Source organism: Sphaerodactylus townsendi, linkage group LG10, assembly GCF_021028975.2.
Source record: "Sphaerodactylus townsendi isolate TG3544 linkage group LG10, MPM_Stown_v2.3, whole genome shotgun sequence".
Lineage (NCBI taxonomy): Eukaryota > Metazoa > Chordata > Lepidosauria > Squamata > Sphaerodactylidae > Sphaerodactylus > Sphaerodactylus townsendi.
In genome coordinates this window covers 59,064,809-59,091,967 of record NC_059434.1, presented here as the reverse complement: position 1 = coordinate 59,091,967, position 27,159 = coordinate 59,064,809, and the positions used below count along the sequence as shown (strand labels likewise).

General features: G+C 39.1%; 1 protein-coding gene across 1 annotated transcript; it reads right to left on the bottom strand.

Annotated features, from left to right (window-relative positions):
- Positions 1–276: 276 nt before the first annotated feature.
- On the bottom strand, positions 277–27,159 carry BBS7 (Bardet-Biedl syndrome 7). Its single transcript, XM_048509964.1, has 19 exons — positions 27,015–27,159; positions 25,492–25,557; positions 23,698–23,760; positions 21,394–21,569; positions 19,620–19,806; positions 18,006–18,078; positions 16,646–16,762; positions 13,472–13,602; positions 12,824–12,908; positions 10,348–10,450; positions 9,545–9,737; positions 7,380–7,454; positions 6,621–6,686; positions 4,757–4,896; positions 3,675–3,839; positions 2,826–2,935; positions 2,624–2,727; positions 1,897–2,020; positions 277–947 (listed from the first exon to the last, which is right to left on the bottom strand). The coding sequence occupies exons 1-19, from the start codon at positions 27,048–27,050 to the stop codon at positions 811–813; spliced, it is 2,151 nt and encodes a 716-aa protein (XP_048365921.1). The 5' UTR covers positions 27,051–27,159; the 3' UTR covers positions 277–810.

Here is a 27,159-nt window from a genome sequence, read left to right as displayed (position 1 = left end):
GAAAAGCAATGGCAGACCATCCCATAAATAAAGTCTGCCTAGTAAACGTCATAATGGGTCAGTAAGGACCCAATGCTTTCAAGCAACATAATATTCCATCCAAAATTCTTTCAAATTATTTAACTTGAAACTGAGTCAGCCAGTTTCTACTAAGCTGGGCGTTCCCACCCATGGTCAGGCAAAAGCAATCCATACCTCCTCCTGTATGTTTTTGGCCACATTATTTCACTTGATCATTTTTTGAATGCTCATAACACTATTTTCCAGAGACCAACACACATTAAATTTTTTATTTAATAGAATAATTAACCTAGTTTAAAAAACAGTTTCTTATTTCTTTTCTATATACATTATTGTCTATGATACATGGAAAATGCAGTACTGTAACATTCAATATATGGGAAATATAGTACAAAATTTCATATGGCTATAGATTTGCAATCTTCAGACTTGCTAATTTCCCCATTACATGGTTGAAAGAAACTATATTCCAAGCATAGTTTCTTCAAATGACCTAACAACGTGGAATATTTTCCAACATTTACTTTAAATAAAAAATATTTTGAGTTAAGTGTACCTGATCCGTCTGCAAATTGTGCTATTTTTTCCAACCTTCATTCAAGGAAAAAAAAAACCCTTGTGTATCATTTCATATATGGTCCATTCTTACCTATTTCAGCCAGTTACTAAACAAAGCCTAATATAGGAACATGAGACCCTCTTCTGCCAAGTTAAATTCATCAAAGTCACAGCCACTCATATTTAAATGAACATCCGATTCTCCTAGTTTGCTGTTCAAATTCTTGTAAGTTAGGAAGCGCTATCAAAAAAGGCAAGCAGAGCGTCTTGATCATAGCTTCCCAAAATTTCCAAGAGGAGAGGAACCTTGGTTTTGACATTAGTGCCTTTGAATTTAAATTTATCTATAAAGAGATCTGTAATCATACCTGAAAAATCAAAAGATACAAAATTATTATCAGAAAACAAATTTTGTAGGTATTGTAGGTATTTACAGCTGTCTAACAGATCTTTTGATCAATGACAAGAATTAATTTTAGCATGGAAAATATCAAGGAAAATGAAGGTGTGTTAGAAATCATAACATAAGGAAAAATGTGGAACTACTGAGATAAGAAAAACTTGTAATTAACTTTTGAGTAATATATACTATGCCTCATACATTCAGGACCACCTATTCCAGTACAAATCTACCTGCTACCTTCTATTTTATATATGTAAGTTAGATACCTTTTTAATTAGTTTTATGATGTCTTTTATTATGCTGTTTTACTAGTTGTCCTGATTGGGACCAAAGTCAGGATATAAATAATGTAAATATTCTCCTATAATATTTTGTATGTCTGCAGTGGCATCACTTGTTTCTTTCTTTTTCGTTATGTTCCTGATATGCCAGTAATAATTCTTGCACATTTCCCTTATGTTTGAGCTTTCTTCTTGTAACATTGCATAGTTACATACTTATTATATGCTTCTGCAACTCTCTGGCACTGAGAGATTGATAATAAGGTCAGAGAAACTATTATTCCTAAGCACTGAAGTTAATCATCACACCCATTCAGAATGGGTGAACATTTGGTATTTCAACAAAGGGTCAGAGTTATGCATCAGCAGAATGGACCACACTGATCTGGTTTTTCCATTCAAGTGGAGCACAAAACTACTGGTCCTGAGAGAGACTATGTACACAGCAGAACTCCTGCATTTGTGCTGCAGAGTGTTCATGAATGCTGCCCTGAAAGTTGACATTTTACCCCTTAAGGGTAAACAGCAGGTAAAGGCAACAGGTGTTTCACATTTATCTGTGGAGAAGCCACTATTACCAAACAAAGAACAGAAATACCAGTAGAAGTGGCAAAGCGGTGTTAATGAACCAACCATAAAGTCGTTCAAGAGATGCAGGTTGTTTTTCATGTTCTTTGAGCAGCTGGTCTGCCTCTTCCACAATATTGCGGTATTCTGGAATCAGGAAGTCCATATTTCCTTCATGAGTCTGTAATTCCTTAAACAAACAAAACATTTAGAAGAAGATTAACTCTCTAACCTTTGACAGGGATAAGGAGTAGACAAATATCTTGACCTTTTAAACAAGTGATGTTCATAATCCTTTGCTAAGAATCTCCATCTTTGACAATAGTTTGGAGAAGATGCATTTCTGAGATTTCTACACACTTTCTCACATCCATAAAGGCAAAAGAGCTTCTCACAAGAAGCATATTCAAGATCTTATCTGGACAATGAAATATCACTGATGTCTGTATATTATATAGGATAATTTGTAGTATCCAGAAAATATTTATATATATATATTTTAAGCTGCATACTGATAATAGTATTTTGGTGCACATACACACATATATTTATACCACACCTTCCATATAATATTGAGGCAGTTTAATTGTTTTAATAATAACAATAACAGTAACAAGATACAACAATAAGAATAGCCTGAGGCATTGTCACAAGCTGTTCCATACCAGTCTTAAAGCATTTCCAACAGCTCAGATACAGTTTGAAACAAAATCCATAACAAGAAAAATTATTCTGCAGTTTTTCCACATCACCTATAATTTTTAAGCAAAGCAGAAGAACAGCAGAGACTTACTTTCAAAGCATCTATCAGTTCAACTTTCTTAGCCAACATCAGCTGGTATTCTAACTTTGGGTGGATTAGCTTTAAGGTGTGGTTCACAGATGCTTCATTTATATCTAAGTGAAAATCCGAAGAAAGCAGTTCAAGAATATGAGTATGTACTTTATATAATAAAAAGGTTACACAAAAATGGAGGATAAAACCAAAGCCTTACCACATGATATACTCAGGTTAATCTTTCTTTTGGTGGCTTCTTTGGAGAGCACATCTTTTAGAATGGATATTGTAGATATATTATCAGATTTGAAGTAGCCCTCCCCTTTCCTATGTAAAGGACGTCAGAAATAACAATTTGAAAGAGCACTGTCCATGCACTTTACTTGTATAAGATTCAACTTCTAAGTCACATAAGATGTGCGTCTACATCTCGCTCACTTAGAAAGAAACATTCTGCCAGAAATACATTTGGAGGACTGCACATAACAGTCCAGCTCGAGCTCACCAGAGCTTGGAAGCTAAGAAGTGTTGGCCATGGTTAATATTTAGATGGGAGCCAGCAAGAAAGATGAGAGGTGCTATGCAGAGAAAGGCTATGGCAAAGCATATCTGCTCATCTTTTGCCTTGAAAACTTCATGAAACAGCAGCTTATCTCAGTTGCATCCTGGTGGCACTTAATTGCTTGACGTGAAATAAAAAATGACGCAGTGATTAAACCATTTCTGTAATGAATGTTTTCAAAGTAATCAAGCAATTTGTCCTTTACACAGGACTTTATTTCCTATACTATTTGCAGGCCTGCCATATTAAAGAAGTCTCCATTCTAATCTCAACACTCTTCAACTGAAGGTGTATTAAAATCAATACAACTTTCCCCAAATAAATATGTTTACAGTATACAGAAGCAGCAAGGCTTCGGAGAAAACATACTAGTTTAAGCAAAAGGAAGAAACACATTTTTGCTGTAAACCCCTTCCTGTCCTTAACTGGGAACTGCATTTTAGCATTTTATTTACTACCTTGTAAGCAAAAACAGCATGCTTAAGCAACTGTAGTTCATTTTACCGGTAAGTACATTCAAGCTGTGTATCCAAAAAGGTGTTTTGAAAGTAGAGGCTGATGCTCTCTCCCACTGGTATCTTTTCAGGGACTTCAGGCAAACAAAACACAACCCAGGAATGAACTTCAGCAAAACTAAATGGTCCTTTGAGAATTAAGGTATTCATGGGTCTGAAAAGAAACACAGTAATGGTCACTAGGAAGTAAATGTCTACTGGACTAGGTGAAGTTGGATATAAAAAGGTTTGGATTGTATCCAACTGCTGTTCTGCTGGTGAGAATAAATCTTTGCTGCTTCCCTCAGGACCCTTGTGTGAGTCCTAAAAAGGCAGAAAGGGGATCTGCATAGACTGAAAGGGGAGGGGGAATTCAGTGCTAGGGGAATCAGGCAATATCACCCGCTCTTCCATACAAAAATAGCAGGTCAGTGGTACAGTTCATTTGAACAAATCATGTTTAAAAACTCATTTTATCTAAAAGTGGCAAGCATTAAGAGGAAGCCTGAAAACATACCTGCAGCCAGGAACTATTAATATCCTCTCATATTAAATGCACCCTCTGATAGGCAGGACACAAGAATTTTGGATCATGACAGAAAGATGTGTTTCAGGAGATTAATGTGACAGGGATAGGGTTAAAGATAAAAGTAGTGCCTTCCCCCCCCCCCCCCCCCCCCGCCCCGATCCTAAGCATAATTACGTGCTCTGAATTCTACAGGAATCAAAGTTTTTTGAGTACAGTGAATCAAAGATAGAGATAGAAAAGACAACAAAGTCACAAAGAAAGACCAACTCAGCCTACACGTAGCAACCATCCTGTCAAAGTGCTATTCAGCTCAGGATCTCCATCCTTGAACTTGGTTGTATCTTTTAAAATTTTAAGCAATATAATCCTTCTTTAAAGCACTGACTCAAGCCAAACCAATACAATACCCAACAACACTGACACAAATTGCCATGAATTTTCTTTACAGATACTGTAGGTGAGCTCTTTGAGAAACTGACACCAACACAGCACTGAAGTGCAGCACACTTGGGTAAATAAGCCCAAAGCTTAAACTAAAATGTGCCCGTTGCTTGTGAAGATACCTGTCGGGGTCAATACAGTGGGTCCGCTGATGAAGTGAGAGTGGCTTAATCTGATACTGTTGAACTTGACAGGTTTTTGGCTGCACTCTTGGGATTACGTACGCTTGTAGGGTTCCATAACGACCTTCAATTGACAGAATCTACATCAAAATCAGGACAAAGGATAAAGAAAGTGAATACTGCAGATTAATATCAAACCCTCAAATCACCTCTAAATTGGGCAGAGAGTGTATCATACCATACACTGTATTGTTTGCAACCAAAGGCCATTACAATCTAAAGCCCCAACTATTAAAATATACCAATATAAAACAATATACAATAATTAAAACACTATACAACAACTGTAAGACAATTATAATATCCTACTGAGTGATATTGTTTGGATGTCCAGTCATTACATTGTAGAAGTAAATTTAGAATTGAGTTTCTTTTTATAGTCCAGGCAAATGAAAACAAGTTGTAAGTGATTATGGGGTCAGCGTCCAATAGCAGAAAAACCAGACTATCAGGAACTGAAGGTAAATTTTGACCCATAAGAAATTTAATAATAAATTTGGTCCTTGACGCATTATACAGTGGGGAAAATAAAATATATCATGGACCAATAAGGCCGATAACACTGTTTGAAAGCACAGCTGGGTAAAAGCCACTCTGAGGCTTTGTCTGTAATTGTTACTAAATACTCTGATCTCCACTGCCCTTTTTTGAACAACTTAAACAGTGGATAAAATTTAGATTGCTCAATTAAATAAATATTGATCCAAGAATAATTTTCAAAGACCCAATTCCTTAGATCAGATCCACCTGATAAAGTTCTGAGCAGGTGATCTGGGATGGAATACTAATTTCAAATATTATTGTAGCAGGAGAATTGGAATATGTCTGTTTTTAACGTTGACTGAAAATATAAATTGGAAGTGAACCACGCGCGTTAGACCTGCATTTCAACCAGAATTTCAATAGGATTAAATTTAACAGATGGGAGTCCAAGTGCCATTGGGGATCCTTTCGGTAAGATTAAAATATGCCTATAAAATAATTTTGCATCCATTCCAAATTGAGAATCAGTTTTTCATTCCAATCCCATCTCTCAATGCCATAAAGCAGGGGTCTTCAAACTATGGCCCTCCAGATGTTCATGGACTACAATTCCCATCAGCCCCTGCCAGCATGGCCAAGTGGTAGGACTCATGGGAATTGTAGTTTATGAACATCTGGAGGGCCATAGTTTGAAGACCCCTGCCATAAAGCAAGTGAGGTAAAGCCTTGCATGCAAATAAGATGACTCGTATTATTTTAAGGGTAGAGGTTTTTATTGTTGCTAAATGATTTTTCTAACTCCCCAAATTCCTAGAGCAAGTCAAATCCCAGGTATTTGAATGAACTGTACCGACTTATAGGCCGGATCATGACGCCAATGAAGAATCCTTTTTCCCTAAAGACTACAACTTTGGTCTTGTTGTAGTTTATATTCAGAGCTTCCTCTTTACACGATTCTTAAAGATTATACAACAGTCTTTTTATGCCCGAGCATGCAAAATTAGCACCATATTATCTGAAATGTCCTAAAGAGGGAGGACAAGCATAAGGGGGGGAAAAGAAATGTTTTCAAAACAGGTAATGTTACATCACCACTGTCAGTTTATAATTAAGAAGAAACTGAAGATCTCTAATAACATCTGCTGAACGGTCATAGATTTTACACAATGAATTGTTATTTAGTACCATTGTAAAATATGTTACAGAACTTGGAAGGACAGGGTAAAGAACTCTTTTGAAAAGTGGGATTTAACAGATGCAATGAGCATGTGAACATTTTGAGTAATACAACTTCAAAGCATACAAGTATCAGAAGTTTTACCTTAAGTTCCAACCTTGTTGTGTTTGCTTGACACCGATATGTAGCAAGGAGAAAATTGCCATTTGGCTAAGGAAAAGTAAGAATTAGAAACAATGAGAATTAAACATTTTGTTTGGCCTCAAAATTGATTTTGTTAACACACAAAGCAGTCCATGGCACAGGTCAGAAGTATGGCAAACCATGGTCTGTTTCAACAGGTATGAGCCTTAAAGGTGCTTCAGGTTTCCTCTTATGATGCTGGCAACAGTGGCTTAGAATGGCAGATCCTAAGCTGGTGAGGGAGGTAAAGAGGTAAACTACAGTTTGAGAAATCCGAGGTCTGATGCATTGTTCAATCACTGGGGTGGTCCTGAGTAGTCAATCTCAGCCTGGTCTGTCTTTCCAGCTTGGTACACATGGTTGATTTTATTAATAGAACCAATGGATGACTCCAAGTGTCCCACAATACATCCTTTTTTGTGTGTCCCATTGGCTTTTTGGTTGGCAGACTGCTCTGCAGTGCAACAGGTGGCAATTCTAGTCCTTTTATTTTGCTATGATACTATGATCTTTTTGGCAAAAAGGTGACTTTGCCTTATTCTCATGTTTTCCCCAGGGTTTCCCATCTGAGTTTTTCCTCAGTGAGCTCATATCTCGTCACAATATCTCCCTTCTCCTTCATGAAAAAAGTTCACTGGAATATAATCCATAAAATCCAAGTGTATTAAGCTGATCTACAAACTGTGGTTTGGGATTGATGCGGATCTGGGTTTTACATACCTCAGATTCACAGTCAACGACACTCACAACAGCTGAATTTTTATCCACATCCTTTAGGTCTATTGGAACATCACACTATGGAGACAAACAGTCGCAGATTAGAGGAAAAAATGGCCATAGACATTTTTTGAATACAGGTAAATTATATTGCCTGAGACACCTAAAGGTAAAGTAGATATTACATCTCTACCTGTGCATCACCACAAACAGTTCACTTATTTACATAAAAGAAAAATTTACATAAATGTACAAAAAAGGAAAAATGCAAATATATGAGAAGGAGCGAAAGGACCCAGTGTGGTATAGTTGTTAGAGTTGAGGAACTAGGATCAGAGAGACCCAGGATTTCAATCCCCACTCTGCCGTAGAGGCTTGCTGGGTGACCTTGAGCCAGCCACAAACTCACAGACTAACCTTACTCACAGGGCATCACAGAAATTACTTTGGGTCCCCATGAGAGAAAAGGGTGGATTATAAAATGAGTAAATAAATGTCAAGAAGGAAATGGATTGAAATCAATACAAGCTTAAACCACACCCATGATGGAGAATTCGGCATAGATGGAAAAACCCCAAGTATACAGAAAACTATAGGAGTTCCAAATTAAATCTAGGGGGGAAATCTCCCCCCACCCCTCCCGGGCAGTGGACAGGAGTGGCAGGAGGACACCGCTCAGGCTTAAAAGGGGAAGGTCGCGGGCCCAGCTCACCCAGTTAAGCTTAAGAGGAAGAATGCATACCAAGGAAGCATTAGGATGCCACCTTTTTTGCCGTGAAGTCACATCTGACTCAATGCCACCACCTGGTGGGGTTTTCAAGGCAAGAAACAGCCAAGGTGGTTTGCAATTGCCTGCCTCTGTGTCATGCCTTGGAGGTCAAATACCTGACAAGGTCAGCTCTGCTTAGCTTCTGAAATCTGAGGAGATCAGGCTAACCTGGGCTATTCAGGTCAGGAGGATGTCACTGACTCCCCTTCTTTTAATTGGAGATGGGATAGGGTAAAAATTGCCACGGTAGGTGCAGTCAAATATATACCTCATGTTCCTGATATTTTATCCTATACTAATACTAATATCCTTTTTAAGGTGTTAAAGGAGGGAAGGCTGCTCCCTTTCCATTTTGGATGGGAAATTCCATAACTCATCAACACCTTCTGAACAACTATTTAAGCTGCAAAAGGGAAGGCTTCTGTAACACTCAAGTTCCAGGATGATTTCACTCCCTGTGCCCAGTTTACAACCCTTATCCTGTTAAGGGAACTTTCTCCCTTTGCAGCTAAAATGGTTTTATTGAGAATGGAATGATTTTCTTCAGTCCAAAACGGTGCTATTTTGTCAAGCACTAGAGCTGCAAAAGGGTAGTCACCTTCCCACTTCCACTCAAAGGATATAGAGAGATAGAAACTGGAGTTGGGGATGCATGAATGAAGCTATCTCTCTCCTCCAATATTCCAATTTTAATTTACTAAAGTTGAAAAGCAAGAAGAAGAATTGTGGGGAAGGAGAAGAGAAGTGGGGATTTTCTCTCTTCCATGATTCCTTACAACTTCACCAGTGGTTACTGGCAAATGCTGGCAAATGCTCAATGCAAACTTAGGCTGAAATCCTGAAGTTCCAATATCAGAAATGGACAACAAAAATATATTAGTGGACTAGAGCCATATAGCACAACCCAAATTGAAGCCTCATTGAAATATATTACAAGCACCCTCACTAATTTCAATGAGATTCAGTACTACTAAGCTTTTTTCTGGGTTGCTTCCATAGCTTCAGATCAGTCCTTGAAGTCATAACACTCATCTCGGTTTCCAGAAGATCTAGGGCAGGGGTAGGGAACCTGCGGCTCTCCAGATGTTCAGAAACTACAATTCCCATCAGCCCCTACCAGCATTGGCCATGCTGACAGAGGCTGATGGGAATTGTAGTTCCTGAACATCTGGAGAGCCGCAGGTTCCCTACCCCTGATCTAGGGGAAAGTCACCCCTCTTCCCCAGGAAATATCTGCCATTCTATGGAAATTCAGAGATCGGGTTAAGTCATTTTTACTTGGTGAATTTGTAGTTTTCAGACAACTGAATTCTACAAGGCAAGCAAGTCAACCAGGACACTGGATTAAAAAAAGAAAAGATTCCAGATGCAGATCTGCCAAGCTACTTTAACTACTCACTTGCAGCAAAACTGTATCAATAGCTGCCTGGACTTCCAAGACAAGACTGTAGCTGGCATCATCTCTGTTTAGGGTAAACTTATCATTTATACTAAATGTTGGGACTGTTGAAATGGCAGTGCTGGACTGAGAGTTCTGCTGGTACTTCTCACGCTCCTGAAGTACTTTGACCTGCAGATGTTCCAAATCATTCCTACAGCAAACAACAGGATGGCAAGTGAACAATTACAAGCGGTTATAGCTTGTGTTTTTCTGCTTTTGTTCTATTAGGAAAATATTTGGGTAATATAAGCTTTAATGCAACAGGTTCTTGAAACTATCTACCAACATTTTTAGTTTTCAGTCTCCTCCCACCCCGATCTGTTCCTAGTACAATTCTATTAGTTATAATGTTATATTGGGATTAAGAACCCCAGCAGCAGATGTTGTATCACAGTGGTCAACCAGATGTTATGTTATGAAATAGACATGTACATGATGTGTTAAGAGGTTTTTTTAAATTAAATATTGAAGGGGGGGGGAAATAAATGTCTTTCAATACAGGAGCATAGCAACAATTTAATGTCTGAAAGACAAGAATTCCATGGGAGTTTATACAAAACTAAATGGTGCAGTTAAATCCACACCTTGAACTCTGGCACAATTAATGAGCCATGGAAACTCAATGTCACAATTATTTTTGTGGGCTCCCCCCTACCCCCAACATGACCTGGCTGATGAACTTAGATTTAGTTTACGAAAGGTGAAATTAACAAGCTAGTCACAGTATTCTTCTTTTGTGCTAAAACAACAAATTCTATTACCTTAAGGACGTAACCTTGTTCTGCATTTCAAGACTCATCTTTACTTCGTCTCCTGATCCACATTCTCTACGGATAGGCTCCGTAGTCAGTCCTGACACCCACCCTAAAAAACATGTATGGCAAATTATGAAAATGTTCAAGATACATTATTATCAAAAGAGTTCCACTGCCAGGCACTACGAGGCTTAGATCAGGGATCTGAGAATCTCAATCCAAAGGCCTTAGGGGGTTTCATACACCTGCTGACCACAGGGCTTATTTTAGACATCCTGTCTGCTATCTGCATTTGAAGGGATTCTGAGCACATACATTGCAGCTTGCTAGTGTTAAGTCCCATTCTAGTCTAGCCTTAATAGTTCCGGAAGGCATTGAAATGAAGGAAAATATGGAAGTTGGTGGCTGCATCTGGTCAGCACAAGCGACCCCATAGCTCACCCTGACTGTGTTTGAAATGGGGGAACCACCAGTCAAGCAGATGCAGCACAGTCAGCATCTCCTTTCTTTGAATACTGCTTCCTTTCTTTGAATGCTGCTTCCCATATTCTAGCAAAAGGTGAGCACAGATGCAGAAACGCCCTTACATTTCTACCCAACTGGTGCTTTGGGATATCCAATATCGCTATGAAGCTAGCACAGGATTAAAACAATCCAGAGCGCCAGTCATTAAACGCGCTGCCAGTTCACTGTAGGAGGAAAGTTTCTCCATCATTCGGCCACCTGCTAACATTGTTTCTAGGTCAGCAGTGAATGTGGAATTTAAGGCTGTTATCCAATTAATTTTTTCAAGAAACAATTAACCAGCTTTTAAACTTTCAGACTGAAATGATGCCATTAATTATGCACTGATGAATCCTATTAAATTCAGCAATATTTGTAATGTTGCAGCCTTCGGCTCAAGACAGAATAGTTCAAGAGAAAAGTTTAAATAGTTGATTTTTAATGTTCATTTTGAACAAAAGATCTTGCATGTAATCTTGACTGCTTTAATATATGAAATATGTACCATCTGTAAAGATCTGCACAGAGATACAGATGTGTGTAATCTGTAATGGTGTTACTGTCCCTTTAAACTCAAAGACACCAAAGCTCACACAACATCTCAGCCTTAAAAAACTCTGGTCGTATTTTACCCATTCATGCTACAGATTATCAAAAAGTACAAGGTCACAAAACGAGGCTACTGTTAAGCTGCTTGTTTATTTGTCACACTTTATTGACACCTATTGTCATACTTCAATTGTAAGAGTTTATGCTCTGAAAAAATTTATTTGTGTAAACCCACCCACTGTTTTTGGTCAAGAAGGTTTTTTTAACTCTTTCTTTCAGTGAGTTGTATAAGAAGGGTTTTCTTCAAAATATACATGACGGCTTGTTTTGCGACCTTGAACTTCTCTCAGTACACATCAATATGTATATCCCTTTATAGATTGTATATATTTCACACATTACAGTAGTCAGGGTTATTTGCATTATCCATTTAGCTGAATTGTGCTTAGTTTTGACTTGTTCCTTGTTCCATACCATCAGGCTTTTTTTTTGTTCTGAGTACAAAATACCTTAACATTAAACAAAACGGAAAAGTAGAAGAAATTAAGAATGACTGCAAGTGACAATATTTTTCTTATGTTCTTTGTTAGAGTTAAGTGCTTGCTATCATTTTCTAAATGTTTATGCATGAGCACTGAATAAGGTGATTGGTTCATGCATAAGAAAACCAAGCTCTTATTCATCCACCAGGCTCATAGGATGGCCTTGAGTAACTTACTGGGTTGGATCCACCCAGCTTTTCTGCCGGTGAAAAAGGAAGAATGGTGTCCTCTTTGACCACCCAAAAGGCTAGGATGGGGATCATAGAACCTGAATGTACAAAAGCCATGTGGCAGCTGTAGCAATAATGTAGTGGAACCGAGGAAAGGTGGGATAGACATGATTTCATAAATAAATAAAAGGGAACTGGATGATTATAAAAGACCTTCCCAATCCTAATGCTAGCACTGAGTCCCACAAGCCCCAGACATCCATGGGAGAGTGTTTCAGTCATCCTTGTCCTCCACTTCCAGAAGCAAGAGCTGGCATGTCCCACTCAGCAGATTTCCCTTTGAATTATGATGGGCCCAGTTAGCCCTTCTACTGGCTCCATTCCTCTGGAATCGAGAGGGGGGAAGCGGCTGTGGGAAGCTGCTGTCACCACTATTGAAACTCAGCCATGACTCATCCAATTGCCTCATCCTGATCTGCCTTCCAGCTGATTGTCAGGCAGTGGGCCACCAAATATAGCCTTAAAGTCATAGCTTTTGTTGCTAACTTGATGAGTGGTCACCAAGGGTGGTCACCAATTCGATAAAAGCTGTACTACATAATGAAAATGTCTCACTCAACTTCTTCCTCCTGTCATAATTATTTTATCTCTATATATACTTAACACACATATACATATATGATAAATCCATTTGTTTTGAAGTATTTATAAAGTAACCTGAATATGTTGATGTTATGATTTCATCATAGCCTTCCTTCCCAACACAGCCACCTTGGACAGATGTGACACTCTCTGAAAAGGCCTGAAAAGAACACAAAACCCACTAGAGGCACAAACTTATTTTCCCATTTAAAGGATAAAACCCGTAATTCCCCAGTTTGTCTGGGCTATGACATTCCAGAACATCACAATGGCATTTTACATCATGCAAACCAGTACATGATGTCCATGAAACAATTCTATAACAAACTCTGTGTCAAATATTACACCAAAACCTCTCTCATCTTTATGACTGCTTTGATAGGTACAGGGTTCAAGAGGTTAGTTTTCACTGCTCTAAAAGGCTTGGATCCAAACTAGCACTCACACAGGAACAAGGATTTTCACCCATGGAGATTGACTTCCCAGTCTCTTCCCTCCAGTAATATCATGAAATAACCCCCAAATCCTTTTCTATGCTCTTAGAATAGAAGGGGGGGGGGGGGAGAGAGAGAGAGAGAATTTGGGTCTGCAACAGGAAGTGGAGCACGGAAGTCCTCATGGCTACAAAAACATTAGTTTGGCTCAAAGTAGGGGTCTCCAAAAAAGCTGTACTGGGGATCCTGAGACTTACTTGGGAATTTGGAGTTGTCACAATAAACTTACATGTTCATGTCGCAGAACGGGGCTGTTTGCATTTTCAAAGTTATAGATTTCTAAAATTCCATCATCTCTACCAATAAGCAATTCCTTAACTCCATCTCCTAAAATGTCAAAGCTATCCATACATAAGATACCTGGAAAACAGAAAATGAATATCAAATCAAGTAATCGTTTCAGTTTATAAACCACAAAGGTAATGATGCACAGAAAAATCTACAAAGAATTTCAAGCAGAGCATTATCTAAGGCATGATTGGTCAACGTAAGAGTCAATATACACCATTGCCATGTGTGAACTCATTCCTTCTTCATTATGAATATCAAAATATGGATCACAAGACATATCTGCCTTACCAAAGATCAGAACTCCACTCTTATATGTTGTCTGTGTGAATCTGACAGGTTAAATTTGGAATTGATACCTAGCTAGTTTAATTGAAGGATTTGTATAGTGTAGAAAAAGTACTACTTAGGGCATAATATAAAGGCTCTGAAAATGGAGTGGGGAGCAGACAGCATAAATTACACCTAGTTTTCAAATCAAATTTTTAGAGCAAGGTGGATAATCTTTTCTACCGATTAAAAACTGCTTCCATTTTCTTGCACTCGCATGCAATTGCATTCAGGAAATGTTTGCATTATGAAAGAACATTTATTTTTAGTGCAGTTATTTCTGTAAGTTCATTTCCATGCTGAAGATAATAAACCTGGAACATCGAGACCTTCCATCAGAATTCTTATATATGCAGTTAAGCTGCTCTGCAACAGTTTTGCCATTCACTAGAATGACTGGATGTTGTTTCTGGCTTTGGTTGGCCTTTCAGATTTCCATCCTCTTTATTTATTTCTTGTTTGCCCTCTCATGAGAACAGCAATATGCACAATCAAGGAAAAGTCTGATTGCATGGTAAGACCTGCAATCAGACTTGCTTCATTTGTATTTTTTCATCAAATCTGAATCGAAGCAAAAAAAAAGAACCCCAAGAAAAAATAGACTTGCTGACCATCTATGCTAGGGAAAATGGAGAAAGAAAAAGGTAGGCTGAGTCACAGAGGGATTTTTCTTCCTCTTCTTGGAAAGTGACATTAGCTAATTTGTTATTTCTCAGTGTCAGAACTCTAGTTATACACAGATTCTTCTATGGCAGTGGTGGCGAACCTTTGGCATTCCAGATGTTATGGACTACAATTCCCATCAGCCCTTGCCAGCCTGGAGAGCCAAAGGTTCGCCACCACGGTTCTATGGTGTCAGTATGGGATCTGACAGATTACATTTATAACAGATGCCTTCAACAAGTTTTTATTACTGATTAAATGGGTTCTTTGGGAGCATCTGTATGACACTGTATCCCAAATTTACATTTTCTGGGTCTTCCCCTGCTTTGCTTTGATACAATTTTTACCAAACCAGGGTCGATCCAAGCTGTTTGGAAAGATCACAGGAAGCAAGCACCTTTCCACAATGCATGCAAAATGAGCATTTTTGAAAATTCCAGTCACACTTGTACTATTTTCCTTATCTTTGCTCCCACTGCTGCTATCAATACTCAAAAATATCTGCATTTACAACCAGTTCAGACCATTGGGTATAATCTTCAATTCTATACATAGGTTTATCTGTCCTATGATTACATAGGCCGTTTCTGCACGGCCAGAGGCAGCAGCTTCCCACCAGCTTAAATGAAGCTGGTGGAGTGTCGGGACCGTTCGCACGGTCTTGTGCAGGCAGTCTTGACGCTGATGCTGCCCGCAGAGGCGGCTCCACACAGAGCCACCCAAAGTGTGAGGAAGACACTTACTGTACCTTTGCAGCTCCGGACAGCTGGAAAGACACACACACACCCCACCCCGGTCTTTCCAGCCGTCCGGAGCTGCACAGAAAGCAAAGGTAAGTGTCAACCTCACACCAGAGAGGCCAAAAGCAGCGCCCTAACCCCAGTGCGGTTTGCACCACGCCAGCTGGAAGACAGCGCACTGTTTTCCCGCCGGAGGCTGGCTCATGACGCTGCTGCACAGCACCCCAGGGACCGTGTTTTTTCCGTCCCTGGGGCGCTGTTTTTTGGCCATGCGGAAACGACCATAGAGTTATTTCTAGTGGTAATACAGCAGTTCTTCCTGCACTTTCCTTGAATCAACCCCAAGCAGTCCTCTCCCCACTGGGGGGGGGGGGGGGGGCTTGAAAAATAATTGGCAATTGCTTTAGTACAATAATGTTATAAGGTTCCTGAAATGATTTAAATGTTGTGGGTGTATGTAAGTGGAAAGTAAGTACAAGGGGGAGTGAGAGGGGAATGAGAGTACAGTGTGATTGGCTGATTCTGAAGAGTGCCTGAGAGAAGTGCAATGCTGAAGACAGACTATGACAGAGAGAGAACAGGGAATGACAGAGCAAGACCAGTGTGTGACAGAGTGCATCGGAGAGAGTGTCAAAGCCCTGTTTGCGAGAACAGAAATCTGACAGAGAGAGTCAGAGTGAGAGAAGTTAGAGAAAGTATTGAACTTAACAGATATGAGAAGACAGTGTTGAATTAAACAGAGACTGAATGTGACACTTATTAGAGTGAAGTTGGTGGTAAGGTTAGCATTGAGAAAAGAATCAGATCTAGTGGACTGATGTTAAGTGAAAGTGACCTCAGAAGAAGTTGTTTCCTCAGTTTGTTTCATTTTATTGTAAATATTTATCTTGAAACCTTGAAGTTATAGAACAGTCATAAATAAAATTTTAATTTGTTTGGAGTAACCTGGAATTCCACCCTTTTTCCTCAGGACCATACAGTCCTTCCACATTGCCTTAAAAGCTCGTAGATACTACCAGACAGAAAATGATAAAGGGGGGGGGGGGTTCAAATTTATATTCCAGGTGGCAGCAGTCATATGGAGACAAAGTCAGGGATTAAACGTAAGTTGGCATCAATTATATCATTTTATTTAGAAAGAATAACAGCGGACGTCACAGTTCTGTTGCCAGTCTACTAGCTCCTCTGATTTTCTTGCCCTCATTAAAAAAAGTCATCTCCAGCCCTTTTTTGTTGTATAGATATAAGGGGTGCTACTCTCTCTATATATTTCTGCAACAGAAAGGGGTAGAGTCTTAAAGCACTCTGGGGATGGCAATTATAAAGAAAATAATGAATTTTACTGCCTCACCTATAACAACATAAGGCACTGAGACACCTACCTCCTCTTTTCTTCTCATTTTCAATCCTCCATTTTTCAACTGGAGAAACTGGAGAAATTTGTATCAGACCTATTTTACCATCAGATGTCCCAAAAAGAACTTCTTCACTAGAATCACCTATGAATACAAAATAAAATGACATTGGATAAAGAATATGTAGCATGATTCTGCATCCTTCGCTTCAAAACGCCTTGGCAATTTTTGTAATGGTTTCTTATGGGAGAGTCTTAAAAATATCACAGCATAAGGAGCTGCTTGCTGTAGAGAATATGGTTCTATAATGGGTAGTCCTGCCAATCCCAAAAAACCATCTGCCACCATGTCCCACTGACAGCCATTGTCACTGTCCTCAACATCCCTCTTCAAAGAAGGACGGAGACAAGAATGTTGGAAATTTCCAGATGGATCCAAGGCAAAACAGCCATCTGATCTCATCCTACCAGCTGTAAATGGAGACTTTTCTTGAAGGTTTTCCTAAGATGGTCAGAATGGGGATTCCAGCAAGAAATTTACACTGAAAAAAAGGGTCTGGGGGTGGAGGTTTGAATCTTCCCTTGTTCAGTGCTTGGATCCCAGTAAATCTCCCCCTTCTTAGTGACTGGCATTCTGTGAAGTTCAGAGAGAGATGACAGTCAAGGATATCCAATGGACCCAGAGCAAAATGAACCAATCAGATCATTCCAGAATGACTTGTGGGTCATTCAATTTAAATGCTTGGAAAAATAAGTCAGAGACATGTATACCCATTTACAGAAAACAAGTAGTCTCAGTGTGCTTTCTCCTTCATATGGCAACAGGCATTTGGACAACACCCCGGCCAAAAATATCTACAGTGATGTCATATCCCAGTGTTTCTAGAAACATAGATGCGTGAGAAGTCTCTTGCCACTACACTGGAGCTATTCCAGTTACAGATGACCTCAAGGTAAGTTCTACCCCCTCTTAACATTAGTTACGGTAAGATAAAGCTAGAAGGACAATGGATACCATACTATAACTTCTAGCTACCATGACCAAATGCCAGTTTGGTTTTTATTACCACAATATTATTTATAATTAAGTTACTGTAGTATATCCACAGTTAATTAATTAAGGGATGTTTTAATGGTGGTATTTAATGTTCTATGTTTTTAGGGTTGTAATGTTTTAAAGGGGCTTTTAACCCCATTATGGAAGTTGCCCTGGGACTTTGGTGTAGGGCGTGGTATAAATGGAATAAATAAATAATAAATTACTAGAATCATTCTTAATACAAAGTTCTAACCCCAAGAACTTGGACAATAGTATTTAAAAATTTCAACTGCAACAAAGGTTCTTTAGTTAAAAATATCTTCATTCTGCATTGGTAAATTATACTTACCACCATTTCCATCTTTCAAAGCTAGAACAGATGGTGGACCAGGGACTTCCATTTCATACAGCAAATCTGATCCCTCAAGAAAAGGAATTAGGGAACACTGTTAACAGAAATATACTTCTACCCTTGACTTCTTTCAGGTGGAAAGAAATTAAAGACAATTATTGTGTTCCCCTCTTGATCCCAAGATGAAACTTAGGTCAAGTCCATTCAATTCAAACTAGAGTCATGTTCTTATTCGAGCCTATTTACAACAATGAAAAGAACAGGGGGTAAAGTCAAAGGAAAGCTGAGCACAAGGAGAATGGAACATGATGAAGGTACTGATCACAAGCTAGAGCTGAAAAAAATGAATTTGTGCTCAGCACAGGGTGAAAAAAACTGCGAAGGGAACTAATCGCAGGGATCACGGAAGTGGGGAAGCTACAGGCATGAAGATCTAGGCCATTAATCATGGTCAATCCTGAAGAAACAGGTGACTAGTCCAATTCCCAGGACTGCCAGTCTTCCTTCTGAACATCAAAAGTAATGAAACACAGCTGAGCAACTCTGAACATGCCAGTTTTCATGTGATCCTACCCTAAGGTCCTTCAAATAAAAGGGGGAACCTTTGAGCCACACTAGCTCCTGTCATTTTATGTAATTAACACCTTTATGAATTAATAGATTTACTCTGTTCAATTTATCATATTACTCCTTTTTTGTCGTCTGTGAATGTCAAGACCTTCATAAGTACTAGCCTGTAATTCTGAAAGAACTGAACGTCTAACCTGGGCTCTTCTGCACATGCAGAATAATGAACTTTGAATCCACTTTCAATGCACTTTGCAGCAGGATTTTACTGTGAAGAATAGCAAAACCCACTTTCAAACAATTGTGAAAGTGGATTGAAAGTGCATTAATCTGCATGTGCAGAACGGGCCCTAATATTAACTAACATAGCATCAAGAGTTAAAGATATCACTAAAAGAATTTTGCTGTAATCTCAACAATAGCTAATGTGATGCTTGTTCTCTCTTTATGTGTGTGTGTGCGCACACGCAACTACATTAAAACAGATTATAACTTTTTGATTTCAAATCTTATAACAATTCATTCAATTCAAAGATTTGTTTTTTGAAAGTAACAGAAATCTCCACAGTTATGTGGCATATTGATTTATAATATATGAATGACATCATAAGCACTGTTATTAACACATTTTACAAAATAAAGTGACACTGAGTGACATGCATACACATGAATTTGAAATATAAATGGATTAAAGAAACAGAACCGTGGAATGCTTAGTAATTTTTAATACATACAATATTTGTAATGTTCAATTTTCAAAAAGAACATTCTTACATTTAAAAAGAAAGCTTTATTTGGGTTCCAGTTGTCTTGTAACATGTGTGTATGCATCATGAATCAAGAGTCAGCTACAGTTCTTGTCAAAGGGATGTGTGTTGACTGAAGTACATGAGGCCTTCTACAACTGCCCTGAGGTAATTTTGGAGCCAGGATTAGAATAAAAATCCCAAAATAAAACACATTTTCTTTCTATTAATAGTGTATTTGCTGTCTATTTCCCTCTACTGCTATCATTATATGATAATGGCAACAAGTAAGGTTTACCTGCAAAACCCTAAGGACTCTGTCTTGACAAGCCAATACTGGAGTAATGCAAGACAGTTTCTCTACTGGAAGACAGAGAACATCATTGATTTTATCTCCTGATAGGAAGTAGTGCTGGTCCTTACAGTCACAGTAGTGATTATAGATATAACTTGCACAAAGAAAGAGATCTGATCCAGATATATACCTAAAAAGAACAATCATCATATTCAATACTCTCACAACATAATTGCCACCAAATGTGATCATTCTTTAAATGCTGTGAACAGAAGTTTCAGCCCTGTAACTTGTCAAGTTTGTTGAGAACACTTGAGGAACAATCCTAAGCAGATCGACTCAGAAGTTAGCCCTGTGTTATTCAGTGTCTTTCAGATCACAACTTTAGGCACAAACTCTGCATGCTACACAAAATATGCATAGCAGCAGCCCAATTAAAAAGCCTTAGGGCAATTTCCAGTGATGGTGAAAACTGTCGCAAAGTGACACACACAAACTTAACCCCGAGCTGACTAGCAAAAAGTTTTGTTACTGGTTGCATTATCATATCTATACAGTAACACAAAAAACAGTTCCATAGGACTAGCTGTGTTAATCTGCTATAGCAAAATTAAACAAAAATCAAATGGCATCTCAAAGATTAGGAAAATGTATTACAGTATAACTTTAATCAGGAGTCACTTTCTCAGATGAACAGAGTGTATATTCATTTGGAAGATACACTTGCATCCACAGCTGTAAGCCTCAGACAGGCATTTGTTACCAAAAGAGGCCAGAAGACCCAGTTTATCATGACACAAGTAATCGCAACTACACTGGAGGGAACGGATACAGCAAGATCTGATCAAGAAAGTAAAACATCCACTTAGCTGTAGATGAGCTGGCAAGGTCCAGTCCAGGGGTCTGCAACCTGTGGCTCTTCAGATGTTCATGGACTACAATTCCTATCAGCCCCTGCCAATTGGCCATGCAAGCAGGGGCTGATGGGATTTGTAGTCCACAAACATCTGGAGAGCCACAGGTTGCAGACCCCTGGTCAAGTCTAATCAAGTAGAGTATAAGTTGAAATGTACTTCACAAAACTCAAATCCAGCCACAAAAATCACAGAAACTTGGTCTTGATAAACTAGTTAACACACCCACACAAAAAAAGAAGGGAGGGTTTTTTTTCCAGGTTTAGCTAAGATTTACCATGAAAACAGTGTATGTGTATCTCTAGAAATGCAGAACGTATTATGTACTTTAATATTCTTTAATATTAATAAAGTTACATAGCTATTACTGTTATCTTTCTGCTTATAGGAAGCACATACTAGCACATTTTAGTACAAATAAAAACAAAAGGTTCTTATGACACATCAATATTTCATAAATTTGGATGGTTATGTCAAACAACCCTACATTCTTCCTTTCCATCAATTACAATAAAGGAATATGCACGCCAAGTATGGATGGTTTTGTGGAAAACCTCAATTAGAGGACTAATTTAATTTAACAGCTGAAGCACTGCTTTGACCTTATCTTTCAATTGATATTTGAATGATTCAATGAATTTTCATATTTATTATTATAACAACTCCTATTAAGTCAGAGCTCATGAACATATTTGGCTGAAAATCTTAATATGCATGCATGGCAGAGAAGCAGTCCTTGATAGAAAACTATAGAAATGGCGAGTGGGTTGGATCCAGGCTACAGAGGAATTCCTCTAGTCACGGAATGCATAATTACAGTGATACTTCTAACTACTATTCATGTGACTTGTCAACATACTTACATAGCTTTAATGTTCTCAGTGAGATTGGTATCAAATGAAAGAAATGGTTTCCCTCTCTTTGTAAAACCTCGAACTTCAGATCCTGAAGCTACAAAAATCTTCTCCTGAAGTGTATTGAGGGCACCTCCCAATTCTAGCCTTGCAATCTTTTCTCCTGGCAAAGTCTTGAATACCGGCTGAAAGAAATTAAAAAATAACATTCTGTGCCATTACAAAACATGGCATAATGTCATTCTAAATTCATGACAAACGATGCATTCCTTTAGGTGCACTTTTAATGATTTCACACAGTGTAAGTTTCAGAAAACAGACTACACTTTATCAAATAGTAGCTTACAACTAATATTTGTTAATGACAACAACATTAATTTACCATCTAATACGCACAACTGCAATGTATCCCAAAAACTGGAAGTAAAAAGACAACTGATAAAACCGAATAGGCAACCTAATCCTAAAAGTCTGACAAAATAGAAGGCCTTGCATGTTTTCCTGAGTGGATAAGTCATCAGATACTAAGAATTACAAGTAAGAATATCTAGTAACTCAAAAATCTAATAATGTTTCAACACATTTTTGCATGGGCAATAACAACTCTGTTTTGTTCCCTATTACCTCTTATGATACATGAATAGTCCTACAGTTTTTCACTTATTTTATCATTCTTGGCTAGAGTAACCAGTACTTGGTGATGGGGAACAGCTCTGACTGCTGTTATGTATTCTTATGTACTTGCTCTTCTGATGGGAGAAAATTCAAATATATTGTCGAAGGCTTTCACGGCCGGAATCACTTGGGTGCTGTGTGGTTTCCGGCCTGTATGGCCGTGTTCTAGCAGCATTCTCTCCTGACGTTTCGCCTGCATCTGTGGCTGGCATCCTCTGAAGATGCCAGCCACAGATGCAGGTGAAACGTCAGGCGAGAATGCTGCTAGAACACGGTTATACAGCCCGGAAACCACACAGCACCCAAAATTCAAATAATTTCTGTATTTGTTTAGAAAATTTTTATTCCACCTCTCTAGGAACCTGCCCAAGGCAGTTTATAGCTCACCACAAAGCTGAAGTAATAGGTTTGGTAGTTAACAATTGAGAACAGAATTTGCTAATTGTTATGAAACTTCTTCATGCATTTGTCAGAGGAGTGCTCCCACAGCAAACTTTAATAGAACCTATTCCTCTGAGATGCCAGCCGACTCCTGCTTTACAGGAGTCTGGTTTTATTTTGAACTATCAATTGGGTTTATTTCTTTGCCAGAGGAATAAAGAGAATGGTAAAGAATTCGAAAAAATTCAGCAAAACAATTGCAAACAAAATTCTGCAAAATCCGTAAGAGAAACAATAACAAAAATGGTGATAATGAGGCAGTCATAGTCTCAACAAGACCCGGGTTCCACAAGGACTTCAAAGTTACAGGATTCCTATCACCACTTGCATTTCCTTTTGTATGCAAGTACAAGTGATTGACAGGGAAGCACAGAACTCCAAATAAGCTCTGACTTTGACAGAAACAAGTACCTGGAAGTGCTTTTACACCCAACCTTTTCCCATGAGCTCACTTTCCATGTGAGGAATGTAAGTCAAACTTAAGTGAAGGCTCCGATTAAGATCAGCCTGATCTCCATGACCGATCTTAAGAAAAGAACAAAGACACATTGGGAGAGGCATTCAGGTACACATGTCCCAAATGGACTGAGCTAGGTGTGCTTATACCAGCACTAGAATGCTACAGCTGCCAAAGTACAAGCTGAAGGTTTTGTTTTGCACCACCTCATTCCTGTAATTTACAGGGGCATTTTGCACAGCCACATTGTGGTATTTCACACTCAACACTGCAAAAGACTTGTTCTGCAGGAATAACATTAACCAGCGTGTTAGATGTAACTGGTAGGTGCCTCTATCTATTAAACTAGTAGGTGCCTCTATTAAAATATTAAAATCCTATGCTACCACATGAAGGAAATTAATGGCATCTGAGAGCCAAGTTCAAAGGGGGTGGGGTGAATCCGCTTATGGAAGTGGCATGCAGTAGGGCCAATGGGTTTGCCCTCCCTGGGGCACTTGCCTGAAAGAGGGGCGATTCTGCTAACATTTGCTGCCCCACCCCCGGCATTGGAATACCACTCTGAATCCCATACCAGCGACCCAGGGCCCCCACCACTGCTCCCAGCATAGCGGAGGTGGGCTGGGGGCATGGAAGGAGCCCCTAAATAACTTCATTAATGTATAGGCTTTTCAAGATTATCAATAATGTGAAGCAATATGCCGCAAGAACTGTGTAAACAATTACAGGAAACTACTTACCACAGCTTCTCCTTTTTTGATCCCAAAACAGGTAACAACACCGTCCTGATCTCCAATGACAACCTTAAAGCAAAGCAATATGAAGCCATGTTGGCATCACACTTTAAAGAATCTAAAGAAAAGTCATTCTATGCAGTTCAGGAAGATGATATCCAACAACACTCTCTACTCCTTCCCCATTTTGCCAACGAAGACCAGTCAGCTCCCAAAGCTTCAATTGGACACAGCCTCCATGCAGCTGGCTATGGACTGTGGAGACCACAATTAGGAAGCATTCACTAAAGGAAAACTCAGGGCTACTCTCTTGAGAACATGCCCAGCATCTTCTGGACCCTGTGACCAGTCTAACCAGGCCGCACCCAAGGAGGCTAAGAGAGAGAATAAAGAAAGTCCTGCCCAAGAGAAGAGTCATTGAGGACTGAGGGATTCTCTAAGGACAGGGCCTTCCTCAGAGGCTCATAGCCCAGATGCAGCCAGGCTTCAATAAGCTGAGGAAGGAGGGTCTTCACTGCTGCAATATGAGCACAGGGAATTTCCATAGGGATGTAGGATGGATGAAGAGAAAAACAGAAACTAAAATGATGGGACTGGTTTCTTAAGAGCCATTGCTCTGACAAGCCTGAAGTGGGCAGCACAGAGGGGAGCTGGAGGAATGACCCCATCATAGGGAAGTGATGAAACTTCACCAGGAGATGATATGTTCCTGGGAGCTGTATAAAAGAAGCTGCTGAATAAGGTAGAAGTGGAACTATATTTCTAGGTGCATATTTAATTTCAGTTAGGAAGACAGGGCCATGGCGAAAGGATCACCAACTAGGCTACTGTGCCCCATGCTCACAGACCTACACTCCTGGAACAAACTATGCTTTCTATTTTAATTAGTGTATACATACACCATAGGATAAATATGACACCTATAGGATGCTGTGCTAATACAAAGTCTGTTGTATTAGTTAGGACTGGAATAAACATTAGTTCCCCTGGATTTTTCAAAAATATGCTTCACTGAAGTCACTATTTACTCTCCTGTTTCCTTGCAAATGCATGTATTATTTTTCCTATCTAGTGTGATCTGCTGCTGAACAGGGAAGTATGCACATGGAATGATGCTGCCTGTGGCTTGATATTAATGTCTAGCACAAAAGGCATATAATTGTTGTCACACAAAACATGCAGAAGCTCACCAGTGCTGTCAGCTTTCAATGACAGCATCTATAAACTGCAGGGTTGGTGTCTAAATCTGCACCCCTTTCAATGAGTATAAGGGGATTAGGGCTATGGTATAACAGAATGGTTTAGGAAGATCCTTCTGTACAGGGAACAGGACTGTAGTCTATACTACTGTTTACAGAATATACTATCTCTTCATTATATTATCCTGATCTTACTACATTGTAAATCCATGTTTTGCATTCCTGATATATCATACCTAAATTTTTTGCACAGCTTCTAATTTGTAATTCTAGTCCTATGGAACTGCTTATTCATATCCCATGCTGTTGGACTGTATCACTTTACACCATACAATTCACCTTGACTCTCAGTGAGGAGGGCAGTCTAGTAAATAAAAGTAAAGACCCTATCAAAGAAGATCACCACTGGGTGAATGAACTAATCTCCCACTTGAAGGAGTCTGCCAAGTGGGTTAACTGTGTAATGTTATGCTAATGAATATGGTAATATTTAGATTGGATTCATTTCTATTATGTATCAGTTACTTGTTCTCAGAGTACAATCTATATCTGTAATATCTGACATAAATACGACACATAATAAAGGAAATAAACTCTCTACCTTCTGCGTTGCTTTGCGTCCTGATGAAGGGAGCAACTTCATTGTTTTCTGAGATGTCACACCCACCTAATAGGGGAAAATAACCCAACCTTTATTATTAAAAAATTTAAGTCTCCCAAAATTAATTGCCATGACTGTAATACAAACACTATTAAGCTGTCTTGTTTTTAAATCTATTTTTATGAGACGACTCGGGCAGTGTTAAGATTCTATCACAAGAGTATTTTTGGAACACCCTTTATGGTTGTCATTAGTTCAGATAGAAAAACATCAGCAACGATACCACAACCAGCTGATATTACAGCATGTCTGAAAAAGGAGCATCGATTGAAATATCCCACTGAAGCGAAGTATGGAGTCATAGGAATCCTATCCCTTAAGAAATCTGTCAACACTATCAGAAACATTCAAGCAATACATTTTTCAAGAAATCTGAAAGGGGCGCATGAGACAAATTAAAACATGCATAATTTATTTGGTAGAGGCAAAAAAAACCAGAGAGAAGTCAGGAGAGGCGAGAAATAGAAAGACAGAGGGAAAGGTAGTATCAAAGATGCGAAACTAACTACAGCTCACACAGCTATGGCAGTGGCAGGCCTCTTATATAAGAGAGGCAACTTTAAGAGGATTTTGCTACTTAAAACTTACACTTAAAGAGTCTTGCACCAACTGCGCTATATTAAGAATATCTAAATTGAATATGTTGCATACGTCATTAAAGCAAAATTAAGTGGAACAAAATTAATGTCTTGCAACATTTGTTACAAGTTTTCCTTATTCTCTGTAATCAGATGCACATCAAAGCACATGCTTCATTTAGTGCACAGAACAGTTGGGCTGTTAAAAAAGGCAAGGTATATGTACTGATAAGCCTTGTGTTGCAGTCCTGTGAGCACATTTACTTGAGAGAAAGACTTAAAGGCCAGGAGGCCTGTATTTTGTTAGACCTTAGTGCAATGTACCAAAGTTATGCAAAAAACGGGACTGGGAAAAACCAAATGTAACCCTAGCTGGAAACTAAAGATCAGCCTGCAAAGAAATTAATAAATCACACTTTCATCACAGAAGTTAAAGGCTACTTCGTGGCAGTCTCCACAGAGACAGTATCCCCGTTTATACATCATAATGTGGTGTGTAAATAATGAACACGGCAAAAGATAAGCAGTTTCTTCAAGTGCAGAAGATGGCAGCTTTAAGTTAAAGAGAACCGGGCTGCACTCGCCAGCCTCTTTGCTTTCTTAGCAAGTTTTCAAACTTTGTAACGGTTAAGATGCTCAGGCAAAATAATAATAAAAATGCTGAAGCAAAAATGGCATTTTTGCCTGTCAGATTGCAATTGAAGCATACACGGATGGCGGGGGGGGGGGGCTCTTAACTGTAGAGTCATCCTCTTTCACACATTGTCAGCCCAGTTTGTAACAGCAAATGGGGAAAGAATGATCTTCTCTCGTCCAAGTGGAATCAACCAAATGGACTCACTGAGTGATACACTCACAAACACGCACACACCGCATTGGTTCTACCTGCAGATAATCCACCCGGGTCAGGTCCAGGTCCATTGCGACCACTTTACTACACGGCTCCTCTTTCGCGGGCACCCGTTCGCCCAAAGCTGCCCTCGCCCGGCTCCACAAGCAGGGCCTACGCTGCCGCCGGCCCTTCCGTAAC